Here is a 16298-nt window from a genome sequence, read left to right on the forward strand (position 1 = left end):
CTACGAATAGTTACTATCTTGAAAGATGGAACTCTGAGAAATTTGTTTAGAGCCTTGAGATCTAAGATAGGTCTGAAGGTTCCCTCTTTTTTGGGAACTACAAACAGATTTGAATAAAACCCCTGTCCCTGAATTGGAACGGGACAGATTACTCCCATGGAGAAGAGATCTCTTACACAGCATAAGAAAGCCTCTCTTTTTATCTGGTCTACAGATAATCGTGAAAGAAGAAACCTTCCTCTGGGGGAAGAATTCCTGAACTCCAGTTTGTATCCCTGAGACACTATATCTATTGCCCAGGGATCGTGAACATCCCTCATCCAAGCCTGGATGAAGAAGGAGAGTCTGCCCCTACTATATCCGGTCCCGAATCGGGGGCCAACCCTTCATGCTGACTTGGGAGCAGCAGCCGGCTTCTTGGATTGTTTACTCTTGTTCCAAGACTGGTTGGGTCTCCAGGTAGACTTGGTTTGAGAAAAGTTACCTTCCTGTTTAGAGGAAGATGAAGGAGGGATCCCCTTGAAGTTTCGAAAGGAACGAAAATTACTCTGTCGACCTCTCTGTTTGGATCTCTTATCCTGAGGGAGAAGATGACCCTTGCCTCCTGTGATGTCAGAAATAATATCCTTCAAGTCAGGAGGTGTGCTAAGATGGAAAACCCCAAACTCTTAGCAGCCAATTTGGTAATCTGCAGAGAAGCATCCGTAATAAATGAATTAGCTAATTTAAGAGCTTTAATCCTATCCTGTATCTCTTCCAAAGAAGTCTCAGTTTTAAGAGATTCTTCCACAGCATCAAACCAATAAACAGCCGCACTTGTAACCGTAACAATGCAAGCCACTGGTTGCAAAAGCAACCCCTGATGAACATAGATTTTTTTAAGGAGACCCTCCAATTTCTTATCCATAGGGTCCTTGAAAGCACAACTATCCTCGATAGGAGTAGTAGTATGTTTAGCCAAGGTGGAAATAGCTCCTTCCACCTTAGGGACTGTCTGCCAAGAATCCCTAATAGCGTGAGCTATAGGGTACATTTTCTTGAAAACGGGAGAAGGAGAGAATGGAATACCTGGTCTCTCCCATTCTTTAGCAATAATTTCTGAAGTCCTCTTAGGAACAGGAAAAACATCAGAATAAGAAGGGACTTCTAGATATCTGTCCAACTTACTCAATTTCTCTGGAGGAACAACAATTGAATCGCAATAGTCCTGAGTCACCAAAACCTCCCTTAATAACAGGTGGAGGTGTTCAAGTTTAAACCTGAAAGAAACCACTTCTGAATCTGCCAGTGGCAAAACACTTCCTGAGTGAGAAAGTTCGCCTTCAGATAGGACCTCCATACCCTCCAATTCAGAGCTCTGGGAGGGTATATCTGAGATCGCCATCAAAGCATCTGAAGCTGTATTAACCACGTTGGTTTCCTTCCTTCTACGTTTGCCTTGAAATACGGGAAAGGCAGATAACGCATCTGAAATTGTAGATGACATAATAGCAGCTATGTCCTTTAAAGTAATCACAGCAGAAGCTGCAGAGGTACCTGGCTCCGCTTGAGCAGGTGCTAAGGACTGTGATGCTTGGGGAGAAAACTGCGGCATACTCTGCATCTCATCTGACTCCTGAGAAGCATTAGTCTTGGGCAACTTTTTATCAAAGAAAATTTGTTCTCTACATTGCAAAGCCCTCTCAATACATGAGGGACACAAAGTAACAGGAGGTTCCACATTGGCATTCAGACACATAGCACATGTAACATCTTGAATACAGGTAGCCCTCAGTTTACGCCGGGGTTAGGTTCCAGAAGGAATGGTTGTAAATCGAAACCATTGTAAATTGAAACCCAGTTTATAATGTAAGTCAATGTTAAGTGAGGCAGATAGGTTCCAGGCCCCTCTCAAAATTGTCATAAGTAACACCTAATACATTATTTTTAAAGCTTTGAAATGAAGACTTTAAATGCTAAACAGCATTATAAACCTAATAAAATAATCACACAACACAGAATATATAATTAAACTAAGTTAAATGAACAAAAACATTTGCTAAACAGCATTATGAACCTAATACAATAATCACACAACACAGACTTCACTTGCATTTTTCTGCAAACAGTTCTTTCTATGCATTCCAATCTGGATTGATTTACAGACAGGAAGATCTTGTTCCTTTGAAATCTGCTTGATAGCTCAGGTCTGGTTAAACTGATTAATTTCAGCTTGCTTGGCTTTGCTGCAACACAAGCGGACAGCTCCACCTACTGGCTATTTTAATAAATTAACTGCTTCTCAATGGTTTTTAATAGCAGTCACATGACTGGAAAAAAAGGTTGTTATTCTGAAACGGTGTAAATTGAACCGTTGTAAAACGAGGGCCACCTGTATCTTCTGAATCCATGATAACAAATAGCAAAGCAAAAAACTTGGTCTTGGCCTTTAAATGAACTATAGTGTATGGCCAAGAATTATAAACATTAATGTAAACCTCTGTTAATACTTTGAAAAATAACAGGGAACTGTGTCTTTAAGAAAGAAAATAACGATTAATCTTAATGCTGCATGAAATTAAATGAAAGCCAAATTCTATGCAATGTGTCTAAATTTTAAACCAAATAAGATCACCTCGCCTCTACAACTTCAGAATGAATCAGAGAACGGTAAAGACTGACTGTTTGATACAATCCATGCGGTCTTAGCGTCACACTGGAGCTGAATCTTAAACCTGCCACACACTGAACTGCATTCCGGTCTGCATCCCAGGTAAAAGACACTGCGCCACTTCCTGACAACGTAAGAACGCTCAGGCGCGCCAAAGCTAACTCCGCCCATCATGGGCGTAACTAAAAAGCTTCCCTCTGCGCTCCATCCGGCGAAAAATAAAAGTGCTGGTCTAAACGTGCAACACACAAACAAAAACATACTGCCCAAAATAAGCACAGCCTTATACCGGAATCTCCCTAAAATTATGGTCATAAAAAGCCCCAGCGTCTTGCCCAGCAAAACCCTCTGAAAATAAAGAGTCCATGACCCCTTAGTCTCAGCATGACTGCTAACAAAAACGTCTGTTAGTATAACATGTGAAACCTGACATTCCGATAAAAAAGGGAGCCCTCCTGAAGAGAGACCATTATCCCCACATAAAACAATATAAGTGCATAGTCAATTCTGAGATAATATGGCCCAGAAAAAAAGACTGTACTTACCTTGCTGCTGTGCGACAGCATGAATGTTCCCACAGGATCCAGAGGCATTTGTTTCTTCCTCCAAAAGTCCTTCGGACACATATAGGGCCTTAGTTAATATCTGCTAAGACCATCATCAAAAAAGGGCAGCAATCAGTATGAGAGGCGCAGTCAGAGTTAAATCCCACCAGTTCCCACTGCTTTAAAGCCACCTGCAGCTCTACTCTAGAGGCTGACAAGGAATACGGCTACACCCTGTAAGAAAATAGCACTCACTGGTACCATTTAAAAATAACAAACTCTTGATTGAAGAATCTAACTAACACCTCACTTTACCTCTTTCTATCACTAACACAGGCAAAGAGAATGACTGGAGTGGAAGGGAAGGGAGGAGCTATATATACAGCTCTGCTGTGGTGCTCTTTGCCTCCTCCTGCTGGCAAGGAGGCGTAATCCCACAAGTATGGATGAAATCCGTGGACTCATCGTATCTTTAAAAAGAAAAGACAGGCAAAGGGATTTAACATAGAGTTACATACATATACATTTCTAAATATGCTAATAATACCGGTATTTGTCGCTGACAATTCTGGAAATTGTGTTGCTTTTACAAAGAAAGTGAGAGCCGGTTGTTCCTTTTGGATGAGACGGAAGTGGAGACACTGGTAATGCAGATCTCATAGATCTCGCCTTCCGTTTGGTCGTTTGCAGCCCGTGACGTAGATGGGTATTTTGCAATCACATAAAAAAAAGGAAATACTGAAAGAGAATACAGAACAGGCGCAGCCCGACTCAAGTGCAGTAAAATTTAATATAGCGTAAGTGCGCAAAGTACAAATGGCTACTTACAAGAAAACAAATCAAACAAGCATTTAGATGGTTAAAAACCAATGCGGTACAGAAATGGCATCTGTTCTAAATCATAGAGGGTTAATCCTGTATGTCAATTCTACCTCAGCCGTAGTGAAAACCAAGTGTAGAGCAGGGTGCAGGATATTCCTTCAGATTGTTTGCAGTAACTGCCGAATAGGCGTCCCTCCATCGAGTTTAACTGTATTTTATAAATTGGATTGTAGTTTGCACAGCTCTCTTGCAAGGTTTTGCAAATGGGTGCAAGTTTACTGTGCACAACTCTTGCTGCTAATATTTCTATAGCGCACGTATGTGCCCCATTTAGCTTACACCTAAAGAAAATACTGATGGAGGGTCAATCGAGGCACAAACTGCAGCACTCAAAATAAGCAGTTTTTTATACCGACTTTGAAACTTTTTTAGAAATACTTATATACAGTCATTGTATTTGCTACAAGCTCCCTCAGGCTTTACTAACTAGTACCTTCAATAACATGCTGACACCTCACTCCGTTTTACTGCACAATAAAGGTACATGGATGTGAGTAGGCTACTGGGATTGCAATGTAAAGGGGGTTAAAATAAAAGGCTTCTTTAGCCTTATAAAATGTTTTATTGGTGCCACATGCACACACCCATTGTGTCACAGTGCTGATCGGTAAGAATTGATCTGTCACAGTTCACAGGTCATGGCTGGTGGAACCAAAAAGATCTGCACTGTGCTCACAATTCATGTCAAACTCTTTTTAAAAAAAAAAATACTTTGAGTAGTTTTTTTTAGAATTGTCGTTGTTAAGATGTCAAACCTGTCTTGCAAATGTGTAAATAAATCCTTATGTGAGAATTCTCTCTATATATCGGTATTATGCTGCTGTACCCCTGGGGTAATAAGCTTTTATGGCCAGAATTAGACCTGATAAAGCACTCTAAAATGCACTGAATTCATTTTTATTGCATTTAGTTGTAAATGTATGAAAACAAATGGGGCCTTTTGCAACTGGCACAAGGATTGTAAAATATTTGCACCATACATGAGCTATTAAAGGGACAGTCTACACCAGAATTTTTATTGTTTTAAAAGATAGATAATCCCTTTATTACCCATTTCCCAGTTTTGCATAACTAACACATTTATAATAATATACTTTTAACCTCTGTGATTATCTTGTATGTAAGCCTCTGCAAACTGCCCCTTTTTTCAGTTCTTTTGACAGACTTGCAGTCTAGCCAATCAGTGCCTGCTCCCAGATAACTTCTCGTGCACGAGCACAGTGTTATCTATATGAAATACATGAACTAACACCCTCTAGTGGTGAAAAACTTTTAAAATGCAATCTGAAAGAGGTGGGCTTCAAGGTCTAAGAAATTAGCATATGAACCTCCTAGGTTAAGCTTTCAACTAAGAATACCAAGAGAACAAAGCAAAATTGGTGATAAAAGTAAATTGGAAAATTGTTTAAAATTACATGCTCTATCTGAATCATGAAAGTTTATTTTGGCCTAGACTGTCCCTTTAATCATGTTGATTTGAAACTATTGTCTTCATTTTCATTCCATCAAAAGCAGCGCTATTCATTCAGTGTTGATTAATGAAACTGGTTCAGTCTAACCAAAGTAAAGGTAAATAAAGCATTTTCAGATCCAATGCAATGCAATCCGTATGCTTATAGGATTATAAATACTACCATGTTTTTTGTAAAATAGCAAAAATAGATTAAACATGTGATACTTTATATCACACCTGCGTTTTTTCCCTAACTCCTTCCTTAGTCTTTTTGTAGTGCAGTGACGTATAGAGCGGTCCCTATATCTTGCATAGAATGCACCCAGCCAGCTACTGACAAATAAAAAGACGAACTGAGCATGTGCAATGTGTCTGCAGTTTTAGAAAAACGTCTGCATAATAGGGAGTTCCCTTTAGTCTAAATTTCCAGTGCCAAAATGAAAAGGTAGATGTTAAGCATAATATCGCTGCTATATATTGAAAAAGAGTAAAAGTCAATACAACTTACGAAAGACACGGGCCTATATTACGTGTCAGGCGCAACTAATAATGTGTACCACATTATTTTGTGCACTGCCTGTGTTTTTTCGCTCCACTTGTAATGTAGCTGATAATCTTTAAAGTGATTTGAAACCCAAGATTTTTCTTTCAAGATTCAGACAGAGCAGGCAATTTTAAACAAATTTCTAATTTACTTCTATTATCACATTTCTTCATTCTCTTGCTATCTGTTGTTGAAAAACATGGACATAAGCTCAGGAGCGTTCACATCTATGGAACACTATATGGCAGCAGTTTTGCAAGAATAGCTATTTGAAAGATGGCAGCACAATTTCCTGCCATATTGTGTTTCACACACCTACCCAGGTATCTCTTTAACAAAAAATACCACGAGAACTAAGTAAATTTGATAATAGAATTAAATTGGAAACTTTTAAAAAACTGTATTCAAAAGTGTAATTCAATGCATGTGATATGATACTAGAAACAAAGGGGTTAGAAAGGAAATAGACTGTAAAAAACAATGGGAGAAGAAAGTACTGGGAGAGAAGAATAAAATATCAGAACAATAAGTAAGTGGAGAGAGAGAATAGAGCTTGTAGGAACAGAGTCAATTCATTTCTCATAACTGCAGTAGAAGACTATTCTTTAAAAGGATTTCTCATACATACGTTCTCCATCTACAGTGCCCAGCTGAGAAACACGTTTCCCCTGAAAAGCATGGATGAAATTCAAGATCTTCTGGATATCGCAGATTCTCAGCTCTTAACCGAAGGCAACAACATTCCCTATAAGTCTCTATTCACTGAGGTAAAGGGAAGGGCTTTTGTGGCAGGATCCTCATGTACTGTATATATGTATATGTGTGTGTATGTATGTATGTACAGTATGTGTGTGTGTATATATATATTATCACTTTTGTCTGAGGACGGACCATTTTTGGCCCAAAAACGTTCACAATAAATAGTGACTAATTTTGCAAAATATTCCTATTGGAGTGCGCTTTCCTTCCTGATTTTATATATATATATATATATCAGAACAAAAAACTTGCACTCTCTGGTCTTTTTAAAAATAATCTTTTACTGTGAAAAGTAGTTTTCACAGTAAAAGCTTAATTTAAAAAAACCCAGAGAGTGCAAGTTTTTTGTTCTGCTGTACTTACACTGCACTAGCACCCTGGCAGTTGTTGGATTAAGTGAGAGTGCTGTATATATATAAGTTCCAAGGTAATTTTGCACTCCAATAACCAAGTCACTTATGCAGCTGCCAGGGTGCAAAGTCAAAAGTAATGCAGTTTTCCAGGAAGAGACTGTACTCACTGGGCTTGTATAAAAAATAGCCTTTATTTAACACAGGTTAAAATAGGGAATAGAGCATGACGTTTCGCTTCCCTGCTGGCATCTTTATCAAATGTCCCAAAATAGTTATAATAGCAACATCACCAGCGTGACGTCACAAAGTAGGTCTCCTTTGGGACATCACGCTGGTGATGTTGCTATTCTAACTATTTGGGGACAAGCCCCCCCCCCCACACACACACACACTATTTTTGTTTTGGGGGATTTTAATTTAAAAGTGAAATACATTTTAAGTCCTGAACATATTTTTTTTGAAGATATCAACATCGGTTTGATCTACAAGTAAGCAGCTGTTCAATTGACAGTTTAATATAAACTTTAAAAATATACTGATTTGAGCCTCAATGCAACCTGAGTGAGAAAAGTATATGACGAGTATTTGGAATGGTTGTAGATGTGCAAGTTATCTGACACAGGGGTTAAATCAATTGCAAGACTCAGGGAGACAAGAGGTAATATTTAGAGCCATAAACTACAATAAAAAAAAGGCTTTCTGAGACACACATGGGATGTGAACTAGGAGGCACAAGTGAATGAACACTCTGTAAATTGGGTGTCCCAGTAAAATACATATTGCAAGTTACAGTAATGCTGACATGATAAAAATGCATCCTTGATTTTTACTTACATGGGACTTGAGATGATCTAAATTGCACCGAGCACACTCACCTTCACTGGGGTCACCTGCGCTCAGTCACAGCAGCTAAGCTCCATGCTCGCCCTGCACGCTCCTCATTGGTGCGTTCTCGAACGACTTTAGCGCATGACGTCGTGCTACCATGGTAACAGAGACACAACTATCCCGGCACAGCCTACTTACGGGATATTTTATTTAATTTGCGGGTGTCGGAGCTGCTATTACAATGCGGGAGACTCCCAGAACTTCCAGAAGAGTTGGGATGTCTGTATATATATATATATATATATTTGATATATATGATTTGAAACCCACATTTTTTCTTTCATTATTCAGATAGTATTTTATGTGTATATGCCTTTGAAAAAGGAAGATACAAGACAGCTCTGATAAATAAATGAGTTACTCAATAAATGTATATTTTTAAAATGTATTAAAAAAACACATTGATAATTATAATCACATATGCATAAACATGACATAAAATAAGTGACAAGTACTAATATGGAAATGATACTTGCACTGAGAATGTCACAGTATAATTGCTGAGATTACGATCCACAGTTGGTGACCAATGGACTGCAACCAGGTGAATAGGATAACCGGACGGATAATCCAAAATAATCCACTATTCAGAAAGAGCATGCAAGTTTAAAGAACTTTCCAATTTACTTTTATTGTCTCATGTGTTTTGTTCTTTTGGTATCCTTTGTTGAAGAGCATACATAGGTAGGCACAGGAGAAGCAATGTGCTGGTTGGCAGCTGCACATAAATGCCTCTTGTCATTGGTATAAAGGGAAACTGAACCCAAATTTTTTCTTTCGTGATTCAGATAGAGCAGGCAATTTTAAGCAACTTTCTAATTTACTCCTATTATCAAATTTTATTTATTCTCTTGCTATATTTATTTGAAAAAGAAGGCATCTAAGCTAGGGAGTCAGCCAATTTTTGGTTCAGACCCTAGACAGCAGTTGTTTATTGGTGGGTGAACTTATCCACCAATCAGCAAGAACAACCCAGGTTGTTTACCAAAAATGGGCCGGCATCTAAACTTACATTCTTGCTTTTCAAATAAAGATACCAAGAGAATGAAGAAAATTTGATAATAGGAGTAAATTAGAAAGTTGCTTAAAATGTCATGCTCTATCTGAATCACGAAAGAAAAAAAATTGGGTTCAGTGTCCCTTTAACCCATGTGTGCAGCTAGCTCCCAGTAGTGCATTGCTGCTCCTTCATTACAGGATACCAAAAAAATTAAGCAAATTTGATAATAGAAGTTTGCTTTTCTTATCATATTTGCTTAATTCTCTTGGTATCCTTTTGTAGAACAGCATATCTAGGTAGGATCTGGAGTAATGTAAATAACTGTTTGTAAAAAATGTCATATGCATTTTGGACACTAGGTGGCAGAAGGATTTACAATAATATAAAACACAAACTGCTAACATATATTGCTTTAGACATGTGCATAATCCTGAGTATACCTAGGTATACTCTTTAACAAAAGATACCAAATGAACAAAGCAAATTTAACAATTGAAGCTCGAGATTCAGTTTTACAAAGTGACTTTTAGTGAAGTGAATGTTAGTGACACACCTAGAATAGTAAGTCTACCTCTTTGTTTACAGTATTTTCATATGTACAGAAATATATTATGTTAAAAGTACATGAAACCACACATTTTTATTTAATGAGTCAGACAGAGCGTGCAATATTACACAGCTTTTTAATTTACTTTTATGATCAAATTTTCTTTGTTTTCTTGGTATCTCTTGCTGAAAAGCAGCAACCTAAGCTCAGGAGCGTGCACGTGTGTGTAGCGCCATATGGCAGCAGTTTTGCAAGAATGTTATCCATTTGCAAGAGCACTGCGCTATTTCCTGTCATGTAGTGCTCCAGGTGCTACCTAGGTATCTCTTCAACACAGAATATCATGGCAATTAAAAACAAATTGATAAAAGAAGTAAATTGGAAACTTTTTATAAAATTGTTTGCTCTGTCTGAATCATAAAATAACATTTTTGGGTTTAATATCCCTTTAATGGGACATTAGTTATTTTTTTATGTATATACCATATATCTATAATGGAGCACTACACTAAAGAAAAAGTGCTAAACTAATTGAAAAGTGATTAAGCTGATGCTTGATGTGGCACAGTAAATATAGAATAAAGCTTTATTCATCTACAGTAATGCACAATGTGTTTGTACACGATAATTATACTAAATTCAACTGTACACTAAGAGCTAGATTACAAGTGGAGAGCTAATTTATTGCACGCCCGCAAATGGGCTAATTTGCAATTAATAACCAAAAATTAATAGTGGCTGGTTATTGCTACTGCGATCTTGCAGTAGCAATTAGTGCTTACAAAATTAACCAGATCTCAGAACTCTGGTTATTTTTTTTAAATGTGCCCCAACTGGTCCTAAAAAATATTTGTAGTTCCTTTTATAAAATAAAAAAATATTTTAAAAAATAAAAACTGCACTAGGCAGTTTTTGGGGGCTAAAGTTGGCGACTGTGGGGTGTTAGAAAATAAAATAGCACTGGAAGGTGCCTTAACATAGCGGTCTATGGGTACTGTGTGTTCCCTGTAAATATATACGTATATATACAAACTAAAGAAAATATCTGGATCTCCGTAGGGTGAAGAAATAAAAACAGTCTTTATTCCAAAAAACTTAAAATCAGATACAGGATACAGGCAATGACTGGTCTTACGCGTTTCGGCTTACCTGATCAGGTCTATGATTGCGGCGGTCAGCTGAAACGCGTAAGACCAGTCATTGCCTTATCCTGTATCTGATTTTAAGTTTTTTGGAATAAAGACTGTTTTTATTTCTTCACCCTACGGAGTTCCAGATATTTTTTTTTTGTTTGTACTTATTATTTGGGGACTACGAGGAGTCTCCTTCCCTTCAGGAACTACCTTTTTGGGATCCCATGGCACCCTGGAAATACTATTGTGTCACTTTTCAAATTGCCAGAATACTTTTTCTTGCCTGTCAGAACTTCAATTACCTTAGGACAGCTTTGTCTGCTACCCGTGGATTTTCTAATCGGCTTGTATGTAACGGGCGGATGGCTCCCATGATCCTCCAGCACAAGCTCAAAACAACCCGTGATTGACCATACTGGAAGGAGCGCTGTGATACGTGCTCACGTCCCGGTTTCTGTCTCTAGAGGATACTGCGCTGATGGTTTCTTGTGGCAACCTGGATTTGCCGGAATCAGAGAGCAATTCGCAGACAGCAGGAGTGTATTTGCAGCAAGAAGGAGGGGAGTGTCAAAGGATTTCCTAATTACCGGGTTACTTTTGGTGACTTTTTGCTTTTTCTCTATCAGGCTATAGGTGATAGGCTTATGCAGCAGGTTTACACTGCGATATTTGTGGCAAGTATCTAGTGGCCTCTATGAACTTTGCAGTTTTACGCTTGGGAACTTTATAACCAGAAACTTTTTGTGTTTATTTATGATATGTATATATACTTATAGACATACTGTATGTATTTATGTGTAAATATGTGCATATACACATATTAACACATAAATATATATTTTTATAAGCATATACGTATATATTTAAAATTGCTGGCCACCGTTGCGTGACTTACCCTCTTCCCAGCGATATTTCTCATGCCGTGTCTGATGGTATGAGAACAAGGCTGCCATTGGAGCCTATAGAAGCACGCTCTCGTGAGCGCAATGCTTTTTTGCAATGCAGACGCAAGGCTGCATTCGCATTGTGCCTAACTCATAATAGCAGCGTACATTTGCGTGCACTGGTATTAGCACACGCAATATTTTGCGCTACACTTGTAATATGGGCTTAATTATTTTAGTGTATGAATAATATTGGTTGCCTTTTTACTAGGATACACATAGCAAACGTTTACATATGTATCCCCTGAATTGTTAACCCTTATACAGGTTGTGTATTTGTGGGACTTGGTGGATGAAGAAAGAAATGGAAAGTTTGTGTGGGGCAAATTAAAGGCTCTATGTTTTGTAGGTGTAATTATTGGAAGTGCGCATGTACAGTAAGCATCATGCATTGCTGTTCATGCTGAAAATGTTAGTTACATTTTCTGTAATTGTAGGATGAGGAGGGCAGACCCGGACCATTCATAGCTGCACTGTGGAACCAGTTTGCTGCTGAGAAAAAGCAATATTTAAAACAGCTAAAGAATAAGCTAGGAAACAGGTAAGAGTTTGTCTTTTATTTGTCTTATTGTTATCAGATTATGCAAAGTAAAAAAACAACAACTTTGCAATATACAAGCTGGTGCCTTGTAAATGTCCTTAGACTCTCTCTCTGTACTATATCCCTAGAAGCAATCCACATTATCAAATTAAAATGCAAGTTGCATTCTGTAATATTGCAGCATATGCAGGTAAACCAAGTGCATGTGCATCTGACATGTCTGCATGCTCTTAGTGCCATCTGTGACACACATGACCTCATTGGCACTAGTCTGTGCACACATCAGATATGAATGTATACATATTAGCTGTGTGTGGTAGGGAAGTCATGTGCCCAAGAGAACTTATCATAGAATGATAACTGCAGAATGCTTATAGTCAGTTTTAATAAGAATCCATGTGCATTTCATATTTGACTTCTACATCCATAATTATTAAAATTTCAATTGGAAGGGACATATGTGCATATATTATTTTATTTATAGCTTAAAGTGTGGTACATTCAAAAATGACATTATTAACATATTTACAATTTTACATTGTAGATAAGGATTGCTACAAGAAAATAAAAGTAATACTTTGTTAATTAACTATATATTTTTTAGAGATATCAAACCTGAAGATCTGAGGATGTCGTTTCTTGCAGTTGATCCAACCATTGATAGCCAAACCCTTGACAGATACATATCCCGAGGGTTCCTAGCGCCAACTGACCAGTTTGAGCAGATTGGATCAATGGCCATAAAACAGGTCTTCCAAAACCTAGAGGCTGGAAATATCTACAGGATGGGACCAGCAACAAGTGTATAACAAGGCACAAAAACAGTGAAGCAAATACTGAGAGATTATTTTGTACTGAAGCATAAAAGATAACATGAAGTTTACAAAGCTAAGAGTTAAAATGTAGTATTACTGATATATTGACATTTGCAAGGAAAATGTAGTTTATAAAGTAATTTTAAACTTTTTATTGAACATGCAAAGAAGAAACAGAGACAACAAATTAAAGAATAAGCAACATTCTGTTTTAGAATACAATATGTAGATAAGATCAAACATGACACATTGGTACTGAAATTATGTGATAGATACTTATTCTCTGCCAACCGACATAGTTACTGAAAACTGGATCTGGAAAGCAGAAAGAGGCCGTTGGTCAAATCATCTTACTCATGGAACATTTATACTCTAAAAGTCTCAGTGTTATGAGGAGCAAAAGATAAGCACAATGTAAAATGTGCATTGGCTATATCAGTAAGGTTTTTTTTCTGGTAAAAAAGTCATGGGTGGTAGGGTAAATGAGAATATTGAGTGTAAGTGAAGAGCCCTCCAACCTCCATATAATGGTCAGCTTGAATAAAATTTGTGTCCGTGGATAGGAGGTGGTGATAAGTCGCAGGTGTTCTGAGTTGTGTGCTTAGGCAGTTGTGGGATGTGACAGGGCTTAGTCATTTTTACCTTTTTACCCTCCTCCTCAGCTCAAAGGGGGTGCAAAATAAAAGTTTGGGGGTGCTTTTCACCATTTTCTCCCCTCTAGAAACAACTCTGGGCTAGATTCAAAGAGAGACTAAAACAAGGATTATGGGACTAATACAGATATGTCATCTGAGACTGCTCTTCCTCCTATAACTATTTACATATTGAGCTCAATAAATATTTACAATCTGATATCATTATTTTACTTTTATGGTAGTCAAACTCTTCCATTTGTTACCAATGGTTTTGGTAAATCAGGCATTAACAGAGGAGGAGCTTCCAAGCTCGATTTATAAGAAACATGACACTATTCAGGGTGAGTTACAGACATTAGAGGATGATCTAGTGATTGTTAGTAAGACCACACCTTGCTTCCAGCACAAATAATAAAATAAATTCTATGATTAGAAGAAGAAATTGAAGAAAATAGAGGTGTTAGATGTGTGGTGCACAGGAGTATATGTGTCAGGCATCTGTACTTGACCATCAACTTCTTAGTATTATTGCCCCTTTTTAGGACAACAGGAATATTGTATAAACTTTATCAGTAGAGTGGTAGTGTAGATATTAGGATCAGGGACAAAGTAGTCATTAGAATAAGCACAATGGGGATTTAAGATCTGCAACAGTTACTGGAGGCAAGCAGTGACAGGCATTAGGAAGGTCTGTGACTGTCACCAGAAGGAAGGCAGGGCTGTAACTGGAGCCGACAGAAAAGCAGGGCTGTGACTGGAGCCGACAGAAAATCAGGGCTGTGACTGGAGCCGGCAGGAAGGCAGGGCTGTGACTGGAGCCGACAGAAAAGCAGGGCTGTGACTGGAGCCGGCAGGAAGGCAGGGCAGTGACTGGAGCCGACAGAAAAGCAGGGCTGTGACAGGAGCCGGCAGGAAAGCAGAGCTGTGAATGGAGCCAACAGGAAGTCAGGGATGTGACTGGAGCCAGCAGGAAGACAGTGATGTGACTGGAGCCAGCAGGAAGGCAGGGCTGTGACTGGAGTCAACAGGAAGGCAGGGCTGTGACTGGAGCTGACAGGAAGGCAGGGATGTGACTGGAGCCGACAGGAAGGCAGGGCTGTGACTGGAGCCGACAGGAAGGCAGGGCTGTGACTGGAGCCGACAGGAAGGCAGGGCTGTGACTGGAGCCGACAGGAAGGCAGGGCTGTGACTGGAGCCGACAGGAAGGCAGGGCTGTGACTGGAGCCAACAGGAAGGCAGGGCTGTGACTGGAGCCGACAGGAAGACAGGGCTGTGACTGGAGCCGGCAAGAAGGCAGGAGTGTGACTGGAGCCAGCAAGGAATGCACCTTTTCAGACTGTTGACCCCAACTGGCTCAGACTTTTTCAGGGTTGGAGGATTCCTCAACAAGGGTAGGAATAGGTGCAAAAGGACTAGGCAAAGGTAAGGTCAGATAGGGCTGTGACTGGAGCCAGCAGGAAGGTAGGGATGTGACTGGAACCATCAGGAAGGCAGAGCTGTGACTGGAGCCAACAGGAAGGCAGGGCTGTGACTGGAGCCAACAGGAAGGCAAGGCTGTGACTGGAGCCATCAGGAAGGCAGAGCTGTGACTGGAGCCAACAGGAAGGCAGGGCTGTGACTGGAGCCGACAGGAAGGCAGGGCTGTGACTGGAGCCAACAGGAAGGCAGGGCTGTGACTGGAGCCGACAGGAAGGCAGGGCTGTGACTGGAGCCAACAGGAAGGCAGGGCTGTGACTGGAGCCGACAGGAAGGCAGGGCTGTGACTGGAGCCGACAGGAAGGCAGGGCTGTGACTGGAGCCGACAGGAAGGCAGGGCTGTGACTGGAGCCGACAGGAAGGCAGGGCTGTGACTGAAGCCGACAGGAAGGCAGGGCTGTGACTGGAGCCGACAGGAAGGCAGGGCTGTGACTGGAGCCGACAGGAAGGCAGGGCTGTGACTGGAGCCAACAGGAAGGCAGGGCTGTGACTGGAGCCGACAGGAAGGCAGGGCTGTGACTGGAGCTGACAGGAAGGCAGGGCTGTGACTGGAGCCGACAGGAAGGCAGGGCTGTGACTGGAGCCGGCAGGAAGGCAGGGCTGTGACTGGAGCCGGCAAGAAGGCAGGGCAGTGATTGGAGCCGGCAGGAAGGCAGGGCAGTGACTGGAGCCAGCAGGAAGGCAGGGCTGTGACTGGAGCCGGCAAGAAGGCAGGGCAGTGACTGGAGCCGGCAGGAAGGCAGTGATGTGACTGGAGCTGGCAGGAAGGCAGGGCAGTGACTGGAACCGGCAAGAAGGCAGGGCAGTGACTGGAGCCAGCAGGAAGGCAGGGCTGTGACTGGAGCCGGCAAGAAGGCAGGGCAGTGACTGGAGCCGGCAGGAAGGCAGGGATGTGACTGGAGCTGGCAGGAAGGCAGGGCAGTGACTGGAGCCGGCAAGAAGGCAGGGCAGTGACTGGAGCCGGCAGGAAGGTAGGGCAGTGACTGGAGCCGGCAAGAAGGCAGGGCAGTGACTGGAGACGGCAAGAAGGCAGGGCAGTGACTGGAGCCGGCAGGAAGGCAGGGAAGTGACTGGAGCCGGCAAGAAGGCAGGTTTGTGCTGGAGCCGGCAGGAAGGCAGGGCTGTGACTGGAG

The 16298-nt window shown here is 40.6% G+C and overlaps 1 protein-coding gene across 1 annotated transcript in view; it reads left to right on the plus strand.

The window, feature by feature from the left end:
• The window catches only part of TSNAXIP1 (translin associated factor X interacting protein 1), a 168647-nt gene extending 154741 nt beyond the window's left edge, over window positions 1-13906 (plus strand). Inside the window, exons 14-16 of the mRNA XM_053715909.1 lie at window positions 6718-6841; window positions 12136-12239; window positions 12844-13906. Of these exons, the coding sequence (XP_053571884.1) occupies window positions 6718-6841; window positions 12136-12239; window positions 12844-13048 (433 nt within the window). The 3' untranslated portion in view covers window positions 13049-13906. The remainder of the gene's footprint in view (window positions 1-6717; window positions 6842-12135; window positions 12240-12843) is intronic.
• Window positions 13907-16298: the final 2392 nt, after the last annotated feature.

This window comes from Bombina bombina, chromosome 1 (assembly GCF_027579735.1).
Source record: "Bombina bombina isolate aBomBom1 chromosome 1, aBomBom1.pri, whole genome shotgun sequence".
Taxonomy (NCBI): Eukaryota; Metazoa; Chordata; class Amphibia; order Anura; family Bombinatoridae; genus Bombina; species Bombina bombina.